Source organism: Delphinapterus leucas, chromosome 21 (assembly GCF_059928025.1).
Source record: "Delphinapterus leucas isolate spDelLeu-1000000601 "Yukka" chromosome 21, BTC_Dleu_Yukka2, whole genome shotgun sequence".
In the NCBI taxonomy this organism is placed as follows: domain Eukaryota; kingdom Metazoa; phylum Chordata; class Mammalia; order Artiodactyla; family Monodontidae; genus Delphinapterus; species Delphinapterus leucas.
In genome coordinates this window covers 29,481,416-29,506,564 of record NC_143149.1, presented here as the reverse complement: position 1 = coordinate 29,506,564, position 25,149 = coordinate 29,481,416, and the positions used below count along the sequence as shown (strand labels likewise).

Genomic DNA, 25,149 nt, shown 5'->3' with positions numbered 1-25,149 from the left:
GCAGTGGTTAAGAATCTGCCTGCCAATGCAGGAGACACGGGTTTGAGCCCTGGTCCGGGAAGATCGCACATGCCATGGAGCAACTAAGCCCGTGTGCCACAAGTACTGAGCCTGTGGTCTAGAGTCCGTGAGCCACAACAACTGAAGCCCATATGCCTAGAGCCCGTGCTCCGCAACAAGAGAAACCACCGCAATAAGAAGCCCACACACTGCAATGAAGAGTAGCCTCCCACGCACCACGACTAGAGAAAGCCCACGCACAGCAACGAAGACCCAATGCAGCCAAAAATAAATATAAAATAAATAAATTTTTTAAAAATCAGCTGACCATAGACACTCTCAATTCTATTCCATGTAGACATATAGGTTATGTATGCCTTTTAATTTTTTTCTTGCCCGGTTGCCCTTGCTAGAACCTTCAGTATAATACTGAATAGAAGTGGCAAGAGCAGAAGTCCTTGTCTTGTTCCTGATCTTAAGGGAAAGCATCCAGTCTTTCATTATTAAATATGAGGTTGGCTGTGGGTGTTTCACAGATGTCTTTTATCAGGTTGAGGAAATTTCCTTGAATTCCTAGAGTGTTTTTATCATGAAAACGTTCTGGATTTTGCCAAATGCTTTTTCCACATCTACTGAGGTAATCATAGGGGTTTTGTTTTTTATTTGAATGATATGGTGTATTACATTAATTGATTTTCAGATATTAAACCAACCGTGCATTCCTGGAATAAATCCTATTAGGTCATGGTACATAATTCTTTTTATACATTGCTGGATTCAGTTCACTAGGGTTTTTTTGTGGATTTTTGCACATCCATATTCATAAGAGATATTGGTCTGTATTTTCTTTTCTTGTGATGTCTTTGCCTAGTTTTCCTCTCAGGGTAATAATGGCTTCACAGAATGAGTTTAGAAGTATTCTCTCCTCTTCTGTTTTTTTAGAAGAGTTTGTGAAGAATAGGTGTCAGTTCTTTAAATATTTGATAGATCCATTCAGATTTCCTATTTCTTCTTGAGTTAGTTTTGGTAGTTTATATCTTTCTAGGAATTGTCCACTTCATCTAAGGTACCTAATTTACTGGCATACAATTAGTCATAATATTCCATTATAATCCTTTTTTATTTCTGTAAGATCAGTAGTAATGTCCCCTCTTTCATTTCTGATTCTAGTAATCTGAGTCTTCTCTCTTTTTTTTCTGGTTCAATCTAGCTAAAGGTTCATCAATTTTGTTGATCTTTTCAAAGAACCAGCCTTTAGTTGAAATGATTTCATCTATGGTTTTTCTATTCTCTATTAACTCATTTCCACTCTTATTTTCATTATTTTCTTCCTCCTGCTTGCTTTACGTTTGGTTGGCTCATTTTTTTCCAGTGTCTTGAGATGGAAGATTAGGTTCTTGATTTGAGATCATTCTTCTTTCTTAATACTGGCACTTATGACTATAAATTTCCCTCTAAGCACTACTACTCTAGCTGCATCTCGTAAGTTTTGGTATGTTATGTCTTCATTTTCATTCATCTCCAAGTATTTTTTTATTTCCCTTTTGATTTATTCCTCGACTTGCTGGTTTTTTTAGGACTGTTTTATTTAATTTTGACATATTTATGAGTTGCCCAAAGTTTTTCTGGCTATTAACTTCTAATTTCATTACATTATAGTTGGAGAACATACTCTGTATATTTCTATCCTTTTATATTTATTAATATTTGTTTTATGGCTAGTATATGGTTTATCCTGCAGAATGTTCCATGTGCACTTGAGAAGAATGTATATTCTGTTGATGAATGGAGTGTTCTATAGATGTCTGGTAGGTCTAGTTGGTTTACGGTGTTGTTTACATCTTCTATTTCCTTGTTGATCTTATGTCCAGTTGTTCCATCCATTACTGAAAGTGGGGTACTGAAGTCTATTATTATTGAATTGTCTATTTCTCCTTTTATTTCAGTAAGCTTTTCCTTTGTGTATTTTGTTGTTAGGTACATACATATTTATAATTGTTATATCTTCCTGATGGACTGACCTTTTCATCATGTCCCTCTTTATCCCTAGTAATATATATATATATATATATATATGTATTTTTTTTAATTTTATTTTATTTTTTTTTTGCTGTACGCGGGCCTCTCACTGTTGTGGCCTCTCCCGTTGCGGAGCACAGGCTCCGGACGTGCAGGCTCAGCGGCCATGGCTCACAGGCCCAGCTGCTCCGCGGCATGTGGGATCTTCCCGGACCAGAGCACGAACCCGTGTCCCCTGCATCGGCAGGCGGACTCTCAACCACTGCGCCACCAGGGAAGCCCCCTAGTAATATTTTTTGTTTTAAAGTTTATTTTGTCTGATATTAGCATAGCCACTCCAGCTTTCCTATAGCTACAGTTTGCATGATATTTCTTTTTCCATCTTTTTACTTTCAAGCCATTTGTGTCTTTAAATCTGAAGTATGTCTCCTGTAGACAGCTGAGAAGGAAAAACCTCCTACTCCTACGTTTCTCCTTTATCCTCACACTGTTACCACACTCAGAACACTTCTGATACCAGATGTGGGGGCGGTTTCCCCCACACCAAGCAATTCTGCAACACCAGCTGGGTGTTCCACAATTCAACTTAATTCTGACACTTTCTATCTGGAGATAGCACCAGATTCCACCGGTTAGGGGCTCAGTCCCATGAGACTACCCACCCCTTACTTCAGATGCCAATTGCAAGTAGTAGGTCCCCAGGTTACCCACAAATTATGTCTGACTCGGCTACAGATTGGAGGTTCCCATGATCTCCTCCCTCTTGGATTTATTTGCTAGTACAGCTCAAAGACCTCAGGGAAATAAGTTTACCAATTTATTAAACGATATGATAAAGGATACAGATGAACGGGCAGATGAATAGATACATAGGGCAAGTCTGGGAGGGTCCTGAGCACAAGAGCTTCTGTCCCTTTGGAGTTAGCTGTGTCACCCTCCCAATATGTGAATGTGTTCACCAACCTGGAAGCTCTCTGAACCCCATTCTATTGGGATTTTTATGGAGGCTTCCTCATGTAGGCATGATCAACCCCTCTCCAGTCTCTAAAGAATGGGGAATGAGGCTGAAAATTCCAAGCTTCTAATCATGAGTTGGTCTTTCTGGTGACCAGCCCTATCCAGGAGCCATCCATGAAAACACCGAGAGTTGCCTCATTAGTATAAAAGACACTCCTGTCACCCAGGAAACTCCAGTGGATATAGGAGCCCTGTGTCAGGAACCAGGTTCAGACACCAAATACTAGAACAAAAGATGTTCCTAGTGCTCTTATGACTTAGGAATTTACAAGGGTTTCAGGAGCTCTACACCAGGAACCTGGGGCAGAGGCCAATATATATATTTTTTTTTTCCCATTATCTCACACAGCATATAGGTGCATCTTCTTTTTTTCAATCCAGTCTGACAGTCTCTGTCTTTGATTGGATTGTTTAATCTATTCACACTTGATGTTATTATTGATATAGTTGGATTTACATCTGCCATTTTATTTTTCTGTTTTCTATATCTCATGTTTGGTTTTGTTCCTCTATTCTTCCTTTACTGCTTCTGCATTAAGTGAATATTTTCTAATGCAGCTTTTGAATTTCTTTAATGAGTATATATAAATATATGTATTACATAGATGTATATATATGTCGATCTTTCCTCGACCACACCTAGCTGTTAAAGCTCCACAAATTTCCAGCTAATTTCTTTACTGTTTACTTGGGACATAAATTGCTCTACAAACTGATCCAATCAAATCTGGGTTCCTTGGAAGGGACACCTCCCAAAGTCAGTGTTTGAGATGTGTTCCGACCCCAGAGGGCCCCTCCCAGCGATCTCTTTCCCTAGTTCTCTCCAGCAAACTGGCTGGCCTGCAGCCTGGTCTGTATCTGCAGTGAACCTACTGATCTCCCAAATGCCTTTCACGACACTCTCCACAGTTTTTGAGAACATCCTTTGGCTTCAGCTTCTCCATATTCTGATGCAAATAAAGTCAGTTCCTTTGGGAAAAGATTAGGAGCTACCGGTTTTACAGCCTGCGTCTGCCTCCAGATAAAATGTCTGAGCTACACTCCGCAGTTGGGCTGGGGACAATGGTGTGCTTCTCTGAGAGACACCCCTGCTTTAAAAGCTGAGCATCTGGGGGGAAAGGGCAGTAGCCTCAGACCTTCCCAGCTTGCCGTACAAGCCAGGGTAAGGGTGAGCAGAGCCCCAGTGTTCTCAGCAGTGCCCTACCCAAGGTAAAGCCTCCATTCCACAGGTAGGGACAGGGCATGGGTAGGATCCACCACTATTGGCCACACTTGCCCAGAACGTGGCCTCTGCAATAGTAGCTGGGGGCAAGATGAGCAATGTCGATGTGCTGCCCACCCAGGAGGACTGGGACCTGGGGAGCGAAGAAACTTTGTTTTATTTGCCGCTCCAGGCTAATGGAGTTTCTCTCTCACTGAGCTGGGGGTTGGGGGGTGGGAGAAGTGGAGGATGGCACACAATCTCACTGTTCTTACCGAGTTCGAGTAAATTTTCTAAAATAAATATTTCCTCATTTGCTAAATTCCTTAAGACCATTTCCAGAGACTTTAATTTGGTTGTTTTTTAAAAATATTTTTCACCAGTTTCACTGAGGACTGGGCCCACAGAGCTCCTCATGCTGTCATGCCAGAGCTGCAACCTGGCATTATTTTGAACTTATTTTATATATTATTGTAGGATTGTACAAGTATTTGTAATTACCTTAATATTGTTAGGAACCAAAATTTTCCATACAAAAGTAATAAATACAATCTAAGAAGTAAAAATAATCTATGACATTAAATTTGAATTAACACAAATATGAACTTATTTATTTTTCTATTTTAAAATATTAATACTTATTCACAACATTGTAAATCAACTTCACTCCAACAAAATTTTTTTAAAATACTTATTTTATATAACTCTGTCCATTGAAAAGGTCTAGAAGCAATGACAACACAACAGCAATCAGTATACCTAGCACCCAAATGTAACTTCTGTACCAGTTATTAAGCTACTGGCCCTCAGCTCCAAACACAGCATTCTGTAACTGGCTCTGAGATGCAGGATCAGGAGTCTGCAAACATTTCTCTTTGCCACTTGCTTACTATTTGGTTCTGCCAATAGGGGGCACTAGGTTAGAGGAGGGGAGAATGGACTTGCTCCCTCCTGTTTGCTCGCCTGCTTCCCATTCCTGCCAGTGCCAGCCCAGCAAAGCCCTTCAACCTGGGGGCAGCGTCAGTCAGCAGAGTCTGCAGACTCCTGGTTTCCCGAGAACTCCCTCACAGGTACCAGCACCAGCTCGGCAGTGTCTCCTCGGTGCCAGCTATACCAGGCCATTCTTCCAAGTTTCCAGGTTCTCATACCCCCAACCTCTTCTCTTTATTCCCCAGCCCCAGGAATTGAGGCTGTTTCCTGCAGTAACTATCTTCTGTGTTACATTTTCTCTTTTTACCTTTTCAGATCTCCAATACCCACTTAACTAATTTCCTAAATCAAATTCTCTCTTTTAAAAGAACTAGTGTAGGTTCTGTTTTCCTGCCTGGATCCTGACATATATAGCTTCTAAATAAAATTCTCCAATTAAAAAACAAAACAAAACAAAACAAAAACAAGGTTTCTTAAAAGAATGGCTGATTATAACATCTGGGCCAGACTATACAATAAGCCTGGCATATCTTGTACCAGAAATCAAAGAAGCTGTCAAAAATCAATGGGTCATGTCAAAAGGACTTAGAAGCCAAGAAGAGGGGGCTCCCATTGGCATCATATGGGATCATTTAAGCAATAAAAGAATGACAGCAACTGATTGAGACACATTCAAAATACTGAATATATGTATGTGTACACATACATACATATATATTATGCAAATGAGTTCATAAAATACTTTAAAAAACAGTAAGAAACACAGTTCCCTTTCTGTAATTTTAATGGGGTTTAGAGACGAATAAAAATTAAATCTTCCACCTTATCCTAGGAGTCCTTTTTTTAAAAGATGGATAAATATTTATACCTTGATTGTGGTACTGGTTACATAACCATATGCGTTTGTCAAAACTCACAGAACTACACCTTAAAAATGGTAAAATTTACAATATGTAAATATATCATAATTTTTATATGCAAAAAAAGAATGTCCTCAATGAAGCAGTAAAAATTATTAATTTTATTAAGTCTTAATTAAAAAGACTGCCTTTGCTTTTTTTCCCCTTTTGGACAAAATGGAACAAATCTAAAAATATCCCCAGTAACAATCAAAGTCTGCAGCTCAAGGCCCTTCTAACATGACACTAATTCTATGAAATAGCGTTTGGTTTCACAGGAAGCTGGCTGAAGTTGACAGCTGTTCTATAGACCAAATTGCCAATTTTATCATGTGCCAAAGTCTCTCCAAACATTTTATGTGCTGTCTGAAACTAGACAAAGGTGATGATGTAAACTAAACAAATATGATAAAAGGTTTTCACAAGTGGGAATAATGTGAATTAAAGTTTTTGTGACAAAGGAAATTTGATTAAAATTATGCAAGAACATAATAAATTTATTTACTTTCTTCCCTTTTGAGAAGAAATACCTATATCTCAGGTGACGGCTGGAGTCAACGCCTTTCATGTTTATCATAGAACTATATAGTCCCATAAGAAGTGGATGTATGGTTTACAAAGTCACTTGCCACCATGCCTCCAAAAAATAACCCCAGCCCAAGCAAATCTAACAGTAGAGGAATCTCAGTAGTGCTGGTACTACCAGAGATCCATTTACAAGTTTGTTTATATGTTTCGTAAGAATTAGACAAAAAAAAAAATTATTAGAAAAATACATTACAAATTATTTTTATAGCGATATATTCCAAAATCACTAAAAAGCACTTTATGCTCCTGTACTGTCCATCATCACAAATTTCTCAGCTTTAACCTCATTTGGGTCTCTTCCGTGCTTCCCTACAGTGCCTCCTTTCCCCCAGCACCTGCTTCAACATTTACCATATCAAACTCCCAGTGTATCCCATCCCACTTCCTTTACCCTCAGATGACCTAGCCTCCTTCTTCATCAACAAGGACATCAAGAGCCAGGAACTCCTCCAATGCCCCTCTCCTACAACTCAAAGCTTCCTTTCTCCCCCTCTAGCTGTGGAAGGGGTTTCTCAGCTCTTCCTCACTTCTTAATCTGCTTCTCCCCAAGCCACATTCCATCCTTTTGTTAGCATCTTTTTTCTCAATCTACTAGCTTACTCTCATCAATTAAGTCTATCTGGTCTATTGTGTCATTCAAAGCTTGTGTTTCCTTATTTATTTTCTGTATGGATGATCTGTCTATTGGTGTTAAGTGGGGTGTTAAAGTCCCCCACTATTATTTTGTTACTGTTGATTTCTGCTTACAAACATCCTCAAGCCACCTCATCCTAAAAATTCTTCCCTCAATCCTGGTTCCCAGTCAAGTGACCACCTTCTCATTTACTAACAGTTTACACCACTTCTCTTGCCATCCAAACCCCCCATTCATTACTTAAATACTGTTTTAAACTCCCACCACTAAAATCAATGATACCTCTTTAATTGCCAATCCAACTGCTTCTCTCCGGTTCTCATATCACTCACCTGCAAAATAACTGTGGCCTCGCTTGGTCTGTATCACATGACATTCTGATTTTCCTTCTATCCAAGTATTCTTGCTCATTGTCTTCTGGGTCCTCTCTCTCTCTCACCCATCCTAGATCTCAAAGCTCTCCAATGGCAGCATAACCTGGTTTGGTAATTCACTTATGCTTCCATTTGATGACTCTCAAATCACTGTCTCCAAGCCCTGTCTCCCTCCTGAGCCCCACATCTATTGTTTTGTTCCCAGACAACAACTCCTCAACACCACAGACTCTAAAATTGGACATCAAAAAACCACAAAACAAAAACAGAAAATCACAGACGTCTCTCTGATCAATCACATACATTGCATCAAGAGCTTGGCTCTCAGTAACCACCGTCACTAACTGGCTTTCAGCAGAAATGAAATAAAGGCAGTACATAAACACTTGGCAAGTCTTTGTACTTTTTTTTAAGCTCCTCTATTAACCAATCACTAGTTCTTTTGGTACAAAACTAAACCAGGGCTTCGCTGGTGGCGCAGTGGTTAAGAATCCGCCTGTCAATGCAGGAGACACGGGTTCGAGCCCTGCTCCAGGAAGATCCCACATGCCGCGGAGCAGCTAAGCCCTTGCGCCACAATTACTGAGCCTGTGCTCTAGAGCCCGTGAGCCACAACTACTGAGCCCACGTGCCACAACTACTGAAGCCCACGTGCCTAGAGCCCGTGCTCCGCAACAAGAGAAGCCACCGCAATGAGAAGCTTGTGCACCGCAACGAAGAGGAACCACCACTCACCACAACTAGAGAAAGCCCGCGCGCAGCAACGAACACCCAACGCAGCCAAAAATAAAATAAATAAATAAATTTATATATATAAAAAACTAAACCATACATATCTTCCCATAAAAACCTGTTCCTCTTCTTTGTCATTCCTATGAAATCTTTAATCCTATGAAATACTAAAAATTCAGAATTACCTTCTGTTTCTCCTGCAACCCTCACTTGCGGTTGATACACACCTTTGAAAATTTTTTGAGGGACTTCTCTGGTGGCGCAGTGGGTAAGACTCTGCACTTGCAATTCAGGGGGCCAGGGTTCAATCTCTGGTCAGGGAACTAGATCCCACATGCATGCTGCAACTAAGAGTTCGCATGCCACAACTAAGGAGCTCACATGCTGCAACTAAGGAGCTGGCGAGCTGCAACTAAGGAGCCCACCTGCCACAACCAGGACCTGGTGCAGCCAAATAATTTTTTTTTTTTTAAAAAAAGAAAATGTCTTTTGAATCTATGTAACTTGGTTTTTTAAAATATTTTTTTCAATTATTTTTATTTATTTATTTTTGGCTGTATTGGGTCTTCGCTGCTGCACACGGGCTTTCTCTAGTTGCAGCAAGCGGGGGCTACTTTTCATTGTGGTGCCCAGGCTTCTCATTGCAGTGGCTTCTCTTGTTGCAGAGCATGGGCTCTAGGCATGTGGGCTCAGTAGTTGCGGTGTACAGGCTTAGTTGCTCTGCGGCATGTGGGATCTTCCCGGACCCGGGATCAAACCCGTGTCCCCTGCATTGGCAGGTGGATTCCTAACCACTGCACCACCAGGGAAGTCCCCTATGTAACTTGTTTTGAAACATATCCAAAAAATAAGATAGATACATGTGATAAACATAATAAGTGCTAACCATAGAATCTAGGTAGTGGATATATTGGTTTTCACATACAATTTCAACTTTTCTAGATGTTTGAGAATTTTTATAATAAAATGTTGAAAATAAACCTGTCTACATTCAGACATTGTTGAAACACATGCCCTTTTTGTTTCTTTTCTGACCTAATTGGGAGCCTAACTAAGCTGTCTCCCCAAACCCTCCCACTGTAGCTGTCCTCCAAGATGGCTCCCAAAGACCCCTGCCTCCTGCATTCACACGCATGTGAAGTGGCCTCCCACACTGTACTGGGGCTGGTCTCCACGGCCAGTAGTATACGGCAGAAGTGATGGTGGATCACTCCCCAGCTTAGGTTAGAAGAGACTGCAGCTTCCAGCTTGCAACTCAGCACTCTCTCAGATGACTCGTTCTGGGGGAACACGTAAATCCCCCAGGGATCTGGTTAAAATGCACATTCTGATTCGGCAGGTCTGGGGCAGAGCCTGAGATACAGCATTTCCAACAAGCTCCTAGGTGATGCGTATGCTGCTAGTGTAGGAATCAAACTGCAGTGCTGCAAGTATAGCTAACAAGGTAAGCAAAGAAAGAACACAGGGAGAGGTTCTCCGTTTTTTCCCCTGCAATATTTAAGTAGGTTAATATAAAGTCAAGCCTTTGTAGTGGTTCAGTGCAACATCATCTCAATACATTCAATTCTGCCGAGCAATGCTTCTCAAACATGAACGTGCATATGATTCACCTAAGGATCTCATTAAACTGCAGTAGCAGTAAGTCTGGAGCAGGAGAGATTTTGCATTTCTAACAAACCCCCAAGTGACACTGAAGCTTCTGGTCCACAGCCCACACTTTTTAAGGAATAAGGTTTTTTTTTTTTTTTTAATATTTATTTATTTGGATGTGCCAGGTCTTAGCTGCAGCACGTGGGATCTTTTAGTTGCAGCACGTGGGATCTAGTTCCCTGACCAGGGATTGAACCCGGGCCCCTGCATTGGGAGCGTGGAGTCTTAGCCCTGGACCACCAGGGAGTTCCAAGAGTAAGGTTTTAAAAGGCTGCTATACCTTTTTTTTTAAGTCTGACATGTTTGATTATATAAATATGTAAAATTTACATGGCAAAAGCCACAATAAAGTCAAAAGATAACGAATTTAGAAAAGAAATTTGCAACACGTGTGACAACATGTTCATCTTTTTTATTAGTTTCCTATTGCTGCATAAGAAATTATCATCCAGGGACTTCCCTGGTGGTCCAGTGGCTAAGACTCTGCGCTCCCAATGCAGGGGGCCGGATTTCGATCCCTTGTCAGGGAATGAGATCCCCCATGCCGCAACTAAAGATCCCATGTGCTGCAACTAAGACCCGATGCAGCCAAATAAATAAATAAATAAATATTTAAAATGTAAAAAAACCTATCATCCAACACTTTTCAAGTTTCAGAAACGTTACCCTGAAAGATAGACTCTTGAAATGGTTTACAAATGCCCATTACACATTCCAGCTTTAAGCCCAATCCCTCCAGCACCATCACCCACCCTGTGTGCACACCTGTACTCCACCAATACCTGACAACTCCCTGCACAATGTTAAGATCTTAACTTCTCTAACCTTAACCTGAAAACACACTTTTGTTTTGATAACATAGCAAGCCCGGGCAGTCGTCAGTTCAGCAGTCCTTCCCCTTTCCCTTCAAGTGAGCCTCGGTCTAGTTTGCCTACCTATACGCTAAGCATTTCATCTTTCTACTCTGTCATGGGGCTGAAGTCCCACGGCTACTTATTCCACATTTAGACAGAAATTATGGACCTTTCTTCACAATTAACCTCTCACTACATGTTTTTACTCATATAATTTTTAAAGATATACCATAAAACCCACCCTTTTAAAGTGTACAATTCAATGGTCTTTAGTATATTCAGAGTTGTGCAATCATCATCACTAATTCCAGAATATTTTCATCTTCCCCAAAGGAAACCCCATACCTTTTATCTATCTTCCCCAGTGTCCCCAGGCCCCCAGCCCCTGGCAATGACACATCTTTGTCTCTACAGATTTGCCTATTCTGGACATTTCACATAAATGGAATCATACAATATTTGGTCTTTGTGACTGTCTTCGTTCATGTAGCATATTTTCAAGGTGCATCCATTTGTAGAATGTCTCAGTACTTCATTCCCTTCTATGGCTAAATAATTTCATTGTATGAATATACCGTATTTTATCAGTTCTTCAGTTGATGAGCATTTGGGATATTTCCCTTTTTGGCTATGATGAATAACGCTGCTATGAACATGCATGTGCCAGTTTTCATGTGGACGTGTTTTCAGTTCTCTTGGGTGTATACCTAGGAGCAGACTTGCTGAGTAATATCCTAGCAGTATGCTTAATGTTTTGAGCAACTGCCAAAACCATTGAACCATTTTACATTCCCACAAGCAATGTTTAGAAATTTCATTATCACATTTTCAACCAATGAGGATGTTATAATTCCTGAAGCAAAGGAGACGTATGCCCCCACCGTATAACGATAATTCTCTACGAAGAATATTGCATTAACAAAACAGAAGTATATTTCCGGCACGACGACACAGAATAAAATGTTAGAGGTCCGAATATACTGAGTGAGTTAACCTTTCACAGCCAGCAGTTCTTTCACCGTAAAATAGGAACGCTGTGATGACACTTACGTTGCAGTCACCGTTAATATGAAATAAAACAATCCAAGTAAAGGTGCTTTCCTACACTGATTATCCGTGATCCAATGCGGGGCAAAGCTTTAGGGGCAAAGGGCTAAATGCCCAGTTCCCTCTCCTTCCCTCACGTTCCTTCCCGGCGGGAGGGGTTGCTGAGTGACGGAGGAGGCTGCAGCCACCTCTCTCCTCGGGGAGAGCCGACCTGACGAGCCACGCAGGAAAAATTGTTAGGACTCGAAAAGCAAGAGCCGGGCCACACCAGCCCAACCTCGTCCCCAGGCGAGAGATTCGCAGCCTGCTACTCAGCTTCACAGGTCAGCGCAGGATCTTCTTTCCTCCTTTCATGGTAAGACGTTTATTATGGTTGAAGCAGAAGACGAGGGGCAAAGAGAACACAAGCAAACCACCCCCCCACCCGCGATCCTAGTCTCTGTCTCTCCAAAGCCCCGCTAAGGAAAACACAGGAAACACGATTCATTACAAACTCTTGGAGGTGTATCAATCCCAATGGCCCTCACCCCCAAAGACTACCCTGTCGGACCCCCCGGGACAGATGGCGCAAAGCTTACCTGGTGGCCTCCTCCAGCCCGACCCGGCTCCGACCAGGCGCCTCCAGAGGGATAGTAGCCATCGCCTCCTCCGCCTTCTCCCGGCCAGGTGGTCTCAGCCGGGCCGCCCCCGCGCACTCGCCAGGAAATGGGAGGCTGGGGGGGCTCGGGGCGGGGAGGATATATGGGCGGAGGTGGGTGCACGGGTACATCTCCACCCCCAGGCCCGTAGTAGCGCCCATAAGACGGACCGTCACTGGGGCCGTAGCCTGAGCGCCTCAAGGCCGACATCGGCTCCACTGCCCCCGGACGCTTCCCGCCCCCCAAGGCCGGCCCATTGCGCAGGCGCCTGCGGGGGAGCGCGACTGGACCGCAGGGAAGGGGTGGTCGGCCGGCAACAGCCAATCCCAGGCCGGGTCCCGCCCCCTCAGCTTCCGCGTCCTGAGAGGGGAAGGACGGAGGTCCGTGGCTCTGGGCTTTGGGAAGCAGGAAAACGAGGGGCAGCACCGTGTTCCTTTAAAAGGGAGAACACATTTCCCCACTGTCTATCCAATCTAGATTCCTCTTCCCCTCTTATCAGGGTTGCGGAAAGCGTATCCCAGGACCGGGCTACGGCCCCGCCTCTTCTTGAGGACGGGCACGTGATGCCGGAAGTGGGTGGGGGTAATATGGTGGCGTTTCCGGCAGGCCCCGGCTGCTGAAAGCCGGGGCGAGAAGTTGGTACGGGTCCGGGTCCCTGTCCCGGTCCCGCTGAGGCGGCGACTGCGATAGGAGGAAGGACGTGTTGGACGCGCTGGCCCACCGCCACTATACATTGCAGCCTTATCTCAACTCAAAATGAACTATATGCCTGGCACCGCCAGCCTCATCGAGGACATCGACAGTGAGTAGTTCATCTCCTCCGAGTGAAGTATGGGGTGAGACCCTTCTTCCCAGGAGGGTGCCTCTTAGGAGGGAGCTCATAGAATGAGTCTGGGCTGGGGTCAGTGTGTTTTTAGTAAGGTTCTGGACGTCCGGCGTTGGCATCTTCCACAGGATGCAGGAGCCACGGGACACACCGTTTGCCCACCTCCTAGCCTGCTCCCTGTATCCTGTCTCTCGCAGCCTTCACCGGCCCCCGGGCAAGCTGTGGAATTCACTTCTGCTTTTCAGGGATGCGGCTGCTGAGGCCCAAGTGTGAAAGTTGGCCGCCTCCCCGGTGCATTATCTCCCACCTGCGGCATTTCGAAGTACCAGGTGTTTACTGGTGGATGAATGAGAATTCTTAGAGAAAGGATTCTTCAAGAAACGAAAAGAGTAATACAACTGCAGTTGGACTTAATTAGCACTAAACATAGGATTTATGCTGTGTGGCCGTTTGCAATCTTTTACCGTTGAGGGTATTTAGACTTTAGGATTATGGTAATGGAGACCACTGCCGGATCAGGTATTGCTTTTTCCAGAAAGATTTGAGTCACTCACTTCAAACTTACTTTTTTCTTCTGTTAGACAGTTTTCTCTCGCATTTATTAAGAGCTCCCTTATTCCTAGTCACTGTCCTGAAGAGGAGCTCACTTCTGTACAGTTGTCTTTCCTTTTTCCAAACTCTCATCTGTGAATTATTCCTTAAACATTTTTAAAGTCTCAATCGTGTGATCTGTCTCATTAACTTATAATTGCTGCAAAACGGTTTACACACAGTTCCAAACAAGTTACAGGAATCTCAACAGTTACTATGTATGTAAATTAAAGAGTGAGTTTATGATTAAATTCTCTTCCTGTCGTTTGAAATCACTTTTTAGGTCCAAATTAGTGGTTTTGCTATTGAAGGGAAATGTAGGTTGGACCAAAGTCATGTATGAATAACCACTGTACAAGCCTGTCTGTAATGGGTGATGAAATCCTCAGTCTTAGTTATCTGAGGATGCCCTTTTGCCCTCACCTCTCTTGTTATGTATCTGAATTATTTGAGGCCCCAACACATCCTGCCATTCTACTAAAAATAATTGCTTTTCTCAAGCCTCTAACCCCTTTTGTGCAGATTCCAAGCTCCTCCTTTACTGAAAGATTTGAAACCATTTCATATGTACCCTTCACTGTGACATTCAGACACTCTCCTCAGTCTTTCTCTATTTTCACTCATCCTCTCATTTGAATAGGAAGTATTCCTCCCTTTCAGTTTGTGTCTTATTTCTCTTTCCTTCCACTGCTTCTGGAACCTTCTTCCATTAATATCCTGTTGCTCTCATATCCTCTCTCGCTCCCCCTCTGAATCCTCCCCTTCATGTATGTTCTTGTCTGTCGAATTTTTTCTCAGTTGTGTTTCACCATCAAATTCCCATCCCTTTTTTCACATCTTTACCCCCAAACCTCTTGAGTAGTCTCCCATTTTAACTCTACTTCCTGACCACCTGCAATAGACCACCTACCTCTATTACCCCTGCAATCTGATTTCTTTTGTCAACACACTACTGAAACTGCAGTCTTAAAGACACCTTCTGATGCACTTCTCCGAGCTCTTCCGTCTCCTCTGCAACACTGTGATACCGTTACCATGGGATTCTTCATTTTCTTGATTTCTCCAACACTGGTACTTGATTTTCTTACCTCTGCAACCGTTATTGTTCCCTAAAATAGATGGACACTTAGGTCCCATCTTTGGCTTGCTTCTTTCTTTAAATCTCTAGGAGGGCTCCTGGACTTTAATTATTATATCACCTCTTTGTGGACTTATTCAAAAACTGCTGTGATCCTGACTTCTTTGGCCAGTCTTACATCTCCAGTTGCCAGTTGACATTTCTACATAGGTGTCCTGATACCACTTCAGAATCACTACAGCTAATCACCTTCCACTGAGCTTGCTTCTTTTACTCCCAGCTCTTGGTAAATGGTCCTCCCTGACATGATGACTCAGAATTCCTACATCTTCTTTAACTCATCTCTTCAGCACCCCACTCTCTCACACATACCCACATATACAAACACACTTGGCTGACAAATCCCATCCCTTATAACTGCAGTGTCTTGGGCCTCCCATCCTGTCCCTTCCCATCTCTCCCCTGGTTCAGGTCTCTTCTTCATGTCTCAGACTCCGGGTCTAGCCTCAAAACCGTTCTCTCTTTTCTGCCAGTTTAATCTTCAGAGTTTTCTTGTTCCCTGTGAAGTCACATCCAGACTCAGCCTCTGCTCCCAGGACTTCTCTGACTTCATCTCCTGTTATTTCCCTTCACACCCTCAACTTTTCGCCAGACATTTGGATACATAGCTCTTTTTTCTTCTGCCTCAATTACAGATTTCCCTCCTCTTCCCCTTCCCTGTCACTCTTCCTATGGCCAAAAATGTCCAACTCAGATACCTGCTCCAGCTAGATATAGTTTCTCTCAGTCTCACATAATTAAGATTTGCTCTCTTGTGGTGCTTAATTATAGACCCAGAAAGCCTATAAATTCCTTCAGGAAAGAATCACTGTCTTGTTCCTCTGTTCTGCATCTAGAAAGTACTTTATCCATGGCATTAAGGAACAAATGAATGACTTTGGCTACCTATTCTATTGACGGGCTGACTATCATTCTTCAGTGTCAGCTCAGGGTCACCTCTTCAGAGAGCTTTTCCCTAGCCACCCTCTCTTCAGTAGCTTCTTCCCCTCTTTTTCTCATCCTGCTATCTTGTTTATTATTCCACTAGACTACGCACTATAGGGCATTTTTAAAAATTTGTTTGACTTTCTCCACCAGGAATATAAGTTCCATAAGGTTGGTGACTCTAAATGTTATTCTGTACCGCAGCGGTCCCTAACCTTTTTGGCGCCAGGGACCGGTCTCACGGAAGACAGTTTTTCCACGGACTGGGTGGCGGGGCGGGGGACAGCTCAGGCGGCAGTGCGAGCTGTGGGGAGCCATGGGGAGCGGCAGATGCAGCTTCGCTCACTCGCCCACCTCTCACCTGCTGTGCGGCCCCGGTTCTTAACGGGCCTCGGACAACAGTCCACAGCCCAGGGGTTGGGGACCCCTGCTCTACTCTATATCTAGGCCCCAGAACAGCACATAGCTCTCCATAAATTTTATTGAACTTTTGCTCTAGTTGTATTATCAGTATCCTCATTCTGCATGCTGAGGTATTTTTTTTATTTAAAACCTTCCCTGATTCCAGAGTGTGAAATAGAAGCTCTCCATCTCAGTTGAGGGGAAAATAATTCTTGAATTAAGATCATAAAGATCACCTAGATTCAATTTCCAAATTTGCAGGTATAGAAACTGACATGACACGGAGAGGGTTTAACTGTCAAGCATCAGCATCTAGAACCAGTCGGTCAGGCCCCCTGACTACGTGCCCAGTCCTTCCCCACTCTGCTGCCTCCTCGGATTCTTCCATCACCAGTCTTCTCATCTAAACCGTGCTGCCGGGGTCATCCCTCTAATTCCTCAGTGAACTCTGCCTTAAATACACTGGAAGAAGAAGTGGTAGAGCTTAATCTGCTATGAACTTTGTTTTTGTTGTTAACCCTGTAAACTCACAGGCTAATGGACTTCTCATTGCAGTGGCTTCTCTTGTTGCAGAGCACGAGCTGTAGGCACATGGGCTTCAGTAGTTGTGGCTCGCGGGCTCTAGAGCACAGGCTCAGTAGTTGTGGGGTACGGGCTTAGTTGCTCTGCAGCATGTGGGATCTTCCTGGACCAGGGCTAGAACCCGTGTCCCCTGCACTGGCAGGCAGATTCTTAACCACTGCACCACCAGGGAAGTCCCAACAGTGCATTTTTTAAAGATCTTTTTTCCTCTCCCCAGAAAAGCACTTGGTCCTGCTTCGAGATGGAAGGACGCTTATAGGCTTTTTAAGAAGCATTGATCAATTTGGTACGTATTAGTCATGGACTTCTCCTGTACTCTGGATAATAAGAGCTGCCCACTGTATTTTTGTGTTGTTTCATATCGAAGTTTATTTGTCTGCAACTTTTTTCACGTGTCTGGCATAATGGAATATAAGTTTGAATCATTACATCATTGTTTTCTAAATTACAATTAGGTGGTTCAAAAGCTTGTGTTTACAAGCTTGTATTTCTAAAACTGGTTTTCACTAGAACATGTGCTGACAGTGTTTTGGACTATTTTTTATTTTCCCCATTAGAGGGAGCCAGATGATAGAAATAAACTCAGTCCACTGAAAAAGCTGCTCATTTGTACATTGGCTTGGGTGTGACTACTCTTCAAAGCAGTTCCTGCCCTGAAGGTAATCCCTCCCTGTCCAATGAAAAGTGGGTCAGAGGCCTTTGCTGAAGCTTTTCAGGGACCCCCAACATTAAGCTCAGGATTTTATACCTTGGGATACATTAGACTCAAGGTCTTGGTCTTGGTTTTGCCTCCTGCATTTTTCTAAGGAGACCTTATATTTGCTTCTGTCTTAAGGAACTTCTCAGTTCATATCAGCATTTGCTGGACATCTGCTTAGGTCAGTGGCTTTGGGCCTGAGGAAAAACAACATAATTGAAACACATGTAAGAATTATAGATGATAAGAGCACAGATACCGCGTTTCTTCACATAAGACAAACAGCACCAATTGGAAGAGGAAAAGGAATTATTCTTCACAGATTGTGGTTCTAAACCTTAAGTCAAATTCATCAGAGCACATGAGGGAAAAGTGGTAAATAGTGGCTTTACTCTCAGATTACCAGATTATGGTTATCTGACAAAGGGAAAAAATAGGTTACCGTTATATCATAATCCATGAATACCTACATTAGGTTAAATGAATCCTAAGTACTGAAACAAAGTTAAATCTTCGGTAAATCATCACACACACATACCCACGCAACATAGAAAAACGGTTTCCTTCCAAATAAACCCAGAGTTTTAATTTCTGTAGTTGTTTGGGCTTTAGAGTTTTCCAAGTGCCCTGTCATTTATATTTTCTTATAGCCATGTTGTTATTAGCAACTAACTCATAAGGAATTTAATTTTCTTCATTTATTTCCACTATCCTCCTTATTAGTGCAACATAATCCCAAATACTCTCTCAGTTTGCAGTTGTTTAAAAGTCTCCTAAGTGGTTTGTCTCAATGTAATAGGAAGAGATTGTTTGAAATTTTAGCTTTTTCCAGAACTAGAAAGTTTGAAAGTCATGTTCAGCTAAATCTTTTCTACTCAAAATAACTGATTGAGTAATGGACCTTTACCTATAAAGTAATTTGAACTAAATATCTTTGTTTCTTCCCTGTACACTTATAGCTAACTTAGTGCTACATCAGACTGTGGAGCGTATTCATGTGGGCAAAAAATACGGTGATATTCCTCGAGGGATTTTTGTGGTCAGAGGAGAAAATGTGGTCCTACTAGGAGAAATAGTAAGTGAAAACTGTTAAGCTGCTATGGCTCTTGATAATCATGCCAGTTAGGTTTCTTTTTTGTCTTTTCAAGAAGGAAAAAATATATTTTCCACCTTCACCCAGCTTCTCAAGGAAACCACCCAATTAGCTTAGGAAAGCTACATTGTAAAAGGAAAGCTACAGAGAGCAATTAACTTTGTTTCAGTGCCTCCTGGCATTTTAAAGATTTTGATCCCATTAGCAGCAAAATACCATTGATTTTTACCTGATATCATAAAAAATACTGTCCTACATGGGAATTCCCTGGCAGTCCAGTGGTTAGTACTCCCGATCTCACTGCCAAGGGCCCGGGTTCAATCCCTGGTTAGGGAACTAAGATGCCACAAGCCACACGGAGCAGCCATAGATATATATATAAATATATATATGTAAATACTGTCCCACACAAATGTGTTCGTTAGTATGTTGTTATTGTATCTCTAATAGCAGAAAATTAAAGCTTGATACCTAACAGAAGAATAATTCAATGAAATGTGGCTTGTTAACACTGGAATATTTTGCAATCATTTAAACAATTGTTTACAAATGGTTTTTCATGACATAAAGGTAATTAGTGGTGTTTGGGGGAAAGACACACTGCATATACAGTGCGATATCTATGTTTTTTAAAGCGGGGAGGGGAAAGAATGGCTGCGGAAGAAGCCTTTCTGTTAACTTTCCGAGGATGGGCTCAACTTCACTTGCATACTTAGCTCCCAGCCAAGGAGGAGAGGTACCTGTTATCTGTTGTCAGGAAAGCCAGCTGGCAGGTGAAAAGTTAAATCCTCTAAAGTGGTGTTACTGTAGGTCTATGTGTCTGTGTGTGTGAACTATTAGAAAACTCTTACCCCAAAATATATATTAGAAGTACTCAGACATTTTTAAAGAAAATAAAACTTGATTTCACATTTTACATGAGACACATTTACTCTAAAAGAAAAGTACTTTATTTAATACCTTTGACTCGATCCTCATGCTTCTGATTATTGGGTTTTCCAGGAAAATCAAACCTTGGTGTTTGCTTGATTTTATCTTTAAAGTTTTCAGTAAAGTTTCCCAATCCCTAGCCACATCTTAAATCACGTTTACAGGAGTCTTTGGAGTGAAGTAGTTTGGTCCGTAGCTGTTTTTAATGGTAGACCATTTGACAAAGTAAAGAGGTAATTTTGCCAGGGTCATGTTCGTTCAGAGACCTCATGTCGGAAACAGCTAGAAACAACTAATCAATACTGTCCAAGTATTGCTATGAAATAACTTTTTCTAATTTTAAAAATATAGTTGTGGTTGATACTTTTGGTTTCGATGTATGTTTAAGCAGCAGGAATTGTCACCTCTTTGTTTTAAAGAGGAAATGTATTACTTTGCTGTGGGGGGAAAGATTTAAGTTAAAATATCCACGCATACTGTGCTTCAGTTGTACAGTAGTAAACACCACATCCATGCTTTCTGTGCCAGTTACATTGGCACAGACATGCCCCTGTGTAGATGTATGTGAAGAGAAGTGAACTTGTGTTTATTCTTGAAGCTTCATTGTTTCCTGGGAGCCCTTTTGTGGAGAAAAGTGCTCTTTTTTTTTGTATGTTATGGTTTGGATGCTGCAGAATTCTTATAGTGGTACCACTAAAGAAATATGGTTCAGGAAATGCTTACATAGTTCTATGAATCGGTAGTCAGTTTGAAGACATTATGAACCAATTCTAGGAAAACTCAAACCTAGAAGCCATTTGGATTCTGTAAACATTCAGTTGTTTGCAGAGTCCCTGGATTCTACCTCAAGGATGATGAGACACACAGCCTTAAGTAATAAGCTGATTGTTAGGAAACAGCATTATCATAACCACATGAACAGCTCAGCACATAATACTGAAAAGCCCAAGAAGTAGTACACTAAGCCAAGAACATTATCTTCCCTCCTGCTGCCCATGGGTTGTGAGGGAAGATTACACTTGATAATATATATTTTGCTGGATGCAGTTAACTTTTGACCCAGGGCAGGGCTTGCTTATGTAATTTATGTGGCTTTCATTCTAACCTTTCTGGTGAGAGTCCTCCATCTGCTGTGTCACTGCCTGCGGGTTCCGAGGCCTTAGCAGCATCTGAAGATAAGTATCCAGTGGTCGGCTGGAACGTCTGGAGAGTTTGTGTATGTGTTGATGCCTTCCCAGAATTCTATAACTAAAAGTCAGAGAGGAGGATGAGAAATAAGAATGCCCTGTCGGTATAGGCTTTCCATGTGACTAAAACACAGAGCGACACCTGTGTACTCAAGGAGAGTGAACTGAGTCTGTAGGTAGATAATTTTTTTGTTTTGTTTTGTTTTTGTGTGTTTTTGTTGTTGTTGTTTTGCGGTACGCGGGCATCTCACTGTTGTGGCCTCTCCCGTTGCGGAGCACAGGCTCCAGACGCGCAGGCTCAGCGGCCATGGCTCACGGGCCCAGCCGCTCCGTGACATGTGGGATCTTCCCGGACCGGGGCACGAACCCGTGTCCCCTGCATCGGCAGGTGGACTCTCAACCACTGCGCCACCAGGGAAGCCCTGTAGATAGATAATTTTATAGCAAGGTTCTGCATTATAAAATTGGTTATCAGATGTTTAGAAGGTGTTCAAAAATAAAAATATTAAGCATATTATGCCATATTAAGTGGGAAAAGTAGCCAATATTTGCGAGAAATACATTGGGGCCAAAATGGTTTAGTAACCTAACTGGTCTGCTGAGGTTTTCTCTAGAAGACTTGTTGCCATGAAGGGGGAAGAAGTCCTGTGTTATAATGTAACAACTCCTGGTTAATGCGGCAGAGGGACAGTTTATTGCCTTTGGCCCGGGATGGAGCCAGGACCGGGTGTGGCCCGGGGGGTGAGGGGGGCAGGTGGTGGTGCTACTTTGAATCGGTGTTCTCTACCTTCTTACTGAGCACAAACCCCCAGAAATTAGGCTGACTTTGATCATGTATAAATACAAAATTTATTTTAAGCCATCTTGACCTCAGTACCTTCTTTCTTGGATTCCCTGGGGCTGGGGAAATAGCTGTAAGCAGCCCTAATATTTTTTTTTTTTAAGAGAAGGAGTACTTGTCTAATGTAGGACTTTACTTTGGATACACGAAAGCTTTGTTATACATGCCGATACTGATCCCTGTTAAACCACACTCACATGTGTTCTATAGGAGCATTGCCAGCCATTTCTTTGTAAAATTTATCTGTCCATAGGATATTTCTGCCCTATCTCAAGTACAAAAAATAACCCAAGCTGGATATAGGAATCCATTTAGGAACTGGTTTGCCTTTAGATCTATGATGTTTTCTATTCTTGGTCATCAGGTGAAGTTTTCCAAACCTGCTTGTTTTGTAGGACTTGGAAAAGGAGAGTGACACACCCCTCCAGCAAGTGTCTATTGAAGAAATCCTAGAAGAACAGAGGGTGGAGCAGCAGACCAAGCTGGAAGCCGAGAAGCTGAAAGTCCAGGCCCTGAAGGATCGAGGCCTGTCTATCCCTCGAGCAGATACTCTTGATGAGTATTAAGTCTTCTGCTCAGAGGCTGTAGCTCTTGGGGAGCAGGGGCTGTCACCAAACCAAGTGACACATTTGACGAGGGACTGCAGAGCTTTGAAAAGTCATTTTTATTTGGAATTCTTTCACATATGCAACGTGAAGAAATCGTGCGTTTTGTTTCGGTTTTTTTAATAACAAAATCATTTAAAGAAACAGTGGCATGGACTCCTTTCACACGTCACTGTGGAGCCAGCAACTACTTCTTTATATTGCTCTTCTCCCCCCAAATTAATGGTTACAGGGAATATTCTTCATTTGCTTGTAAATAAAATATGAATCTCAAAATTGCAATGTTATTATTTCCCAAGTTTGAGTTGCCTTCAGTGAATAGTCATTAAATTTCTGCTATCAAAGGTATAAGCAGTCCATACACACACATGCTGGGATCTCCCTTCTGTCACAATTCCAACCTACTAGTTACTTATGAAGGAATATTTTCATACCAGATATCCTGTGGGTTCTCCTTTCTCCCCTTGTCATGTTTTTTTCTGATAAGAAAAACAAGTTTTCAGGCTTGAGGAGGGCTCTCTCCGTGAAGTTTTGCACTTACTGATTATAAGAGAAGCTGGTGTTTGTTTGAGAAGCAGCTGTTTGCTTCACCAACAGCTATCCCAGCTGCGTTTCCGAGATCACATAACGGACTTCTCTAAATATTGTTAATTTCGTTAGGTTTTCTAGTCCTTTCGGTTGAGTCTTGAGCCTCCTATGCTGTGATCAAAAAGCACAGATAAAATCGTGTTGCAGTGACTGATATATCTAGGTTATTCTCAGCCAAGCCAAGTGATGCCCCTTTTCTGGAATGATGTTGATCACACAGGAAGCGTAAGAGGCTGTACTTTCCGAAACCTGGACTCTGTTCTCTCTAGCACCTTGGGCTCAAGCAAGTCACTTATCCTCCCTGATTCTCAGTTTTAACTGTAAAACTATTCCAGATACTTATTTTATAGTCTGTTGAGCAAAGACATTCTTTGCAGGGAAGATATTTATAGCCAATTCCTATGTTTGAGCTATTTTATAGTATTAAATATACCACATTTTATGAGCTCAGGTGTTTTTAAAACTGCGCCAAATGCAGACTTCTGAGCTATTCATCATTGGGTTGGTTTCAAGGTAGCTAATTTGTGAAGAACCGTCGCACTTCATGATTTATCTAGTGTGTTTCATCTCTAACCTTACTGTTGAATAGCCGGAATTTGTTATTAACTTCCCACACAAAGGGAAGACTTGTGGAAGAGGTGGCTAACTTTCACTACAAGAAGATGTTCTTGGAGAGTCAGCAGAATTACAGCATTCTGTAAGCATTCTGCACCTTCAAGAGATTCGGATTCACTGTACTCGTCTTTTCAACCTCCTTCAAACAGAATTCCAAATGCAATCAAAAGAGTCATGGTTCAAAGGAGAGAATTTCCACAGTAGTTCAGGAATTTCCAAGCCATAGCTGGGCTTCAGTTGTTATGCGTAATAACATATTGCCTTTAGACCTTTGTCACACAGGCAGCAGCAAAGAGAGCTGAAGGGTGGAATGAGACTCCCTGCTTCCCTCCTGTTAGTCTCCCTGCTGCTCAGAGCAACGGCCTGCCCTCAGCTTTGCCCAGTCCAGGCTTTTTGCAGGTACTGAAATCATGCTTTTTTCCTGGACCACTGCAGGTACTCCTCTACTGTTAATCAGGCTTCAGAATCAATCTCAGTTCTATACCTTTGTTTTGTCTTTAATAGTTTCTTCCAATAGAGGTTCCCATGAGACCACTTTCAAGGAAAACAAACAAACAAGGAAGGCCTACTGCAGCCCCTTTCCTGGCGATCTTTATTCTGATGTAACTGGGTACAGCAGCCTCTCTCTCCCTCTCCCAGCTGTTCTTTTCCCCTTTCCTTGGCCCTTGACCTTACGTCGCATGTTGTCGGCTGAATTTAAGCCACAGTATCTGCTCTCCCACCCTGCTCAGATAAACTCCCAACAGGCCCTGGATACTTAGCAGAACCAGATGCCCTCACGCTGCCATTGTGCAGGGCTTCTCAGGGATCCCACATCAGCATGAACCCCAGGGTATGACACAGATGTGATGGCTGGAGAGTGGCCTCAGTTTTGCTCACAGGAGTATGGGTGGCAGGTCAGGCAGAGCGAGGTACAGACGGCAGACGGTGCAGGCCAGCAGGCAGAGCAGATGCAGCAGGCTCTGGACGAGGCCGGAATTTCCTGTTCTCTCTGCTTAGGACATACTTGTCCCAGATAACTGCAAGAATCCTTCCCTCACGACCTGTTTTAAATAGCACACCTCCCCCCTCCCCCCTCCCCCCACCTATATCCTTGGCAGCTTTGCTTTTCACCAGAGCAAGTATCGCAATCCAACATAAGTTGCACTTCTTTACTGTCTGCTCCACTCCCCCACTAGAATGTAAACCCTTAAGGACAGAATTTTTGTCATGTTCACTCCTGTAGTCCCACATCTAGGATGATACCGGGCATATATCAAGTCTCAGTACATATTTTTGGGGTTGAGGGATGGGTTGATGGACAGATGGATGGATGGGGAATGCAGTGAATTCAGGCTGGTCAGATAAGATGCTTCAGAGACCAGTAATGCCTCAAAGGATGAGGACGGCAGGACTCACCGAGCATCCCGGAGTGGAGTGATTAGCAGAGATCCTTACACTGAATGTGGAGATGTTCTCTTACTGCCCTCACTGGAGACCACAGCCCCCCAGGCATGAAGAGTCTGGAGATGATTGGTGTGCCAACGTCTGGAAGAGCATCCCAGGGA

At 42.7% G+C, this 25,149-nt stretch overlaps 2 protein-coding genes across 6 annotated transcripts in view; one reads left to right on the top strand and one right to left on the bottom strand.

The window, feature by feature from the left end:
• Positions 1 to 13,007, bottom strand: part of BAG4 (BAG cochaperone 4) — a 33,945-nt gene extending 20,938 nt beyond the window's left edge. Inside the window, exon 1 of one of the 5 annotated variants that reach the window (XM_089903777.1) lies at positions 12,524 to 13,007. In XM_089903777.1, coding sequence (XP_089759903.1) covers positions 12,524 to 12,793 — 270 coding nt within the window. In that variant the 5' untranslated portion in view covers positions 12,794 to 13,007. The remainder of the gene's footprint in view (positions 1 to 12,523) is intronic. The other 4 variants (XM_089903775.1, XM_089903773.1, XM_089903774.1 and 1 more) reach the window with 4 other exon arrangements.
• On the top strand, positions 12,936 to 22,700 carry LSM1 (LSM1 homolog, mRNA degradation associated). The gene is made up of 4 exons (XM_022571214.3): positions 12,936 to 13,385; positions 17,264 to 17,332; positions 18,703 to 18,818; positions 22,190 to 22,700. Exons 1-4 carry the CDS (start codon positions 13,340 to 13,342, stop codon positions 22,358 to 22,360), a joined length of 402 nt encoding a protein of 133 aa, XP_022426922.1. The 5' UTR covers positions 12,936 to 13,339; the 3' UTR covers positions 22,361 to 22,700.
• Positions 22,701 to 25,149: the final 2,449 nt, after the last annotated feature.

Excerpts from the sequence above, each read along its gene's own strand:
- LSM1 (XM_022571214.3), top strand. The coding sequence starts at position 13,340 with ATGAACTATATGCCTGGCACCGCCAGCCTCATCGAGGACATCGACA. Across the intron at positions 17,333-18,702 it reads AAGAAGCATTGATCAATTTG|CTAACTTAGTGCTACATCAG; the intron begins GTACGTATTAGT and ends GTACACTTATAG. Across the intron at positions 18,819-22,189 it reads TGGTCCTACTAGGAGAAATA|GACTTGGAAAAGGAGAGTGA; the intron begins GTAAGTGAAAAC and ends CTTGTTTTGTAG.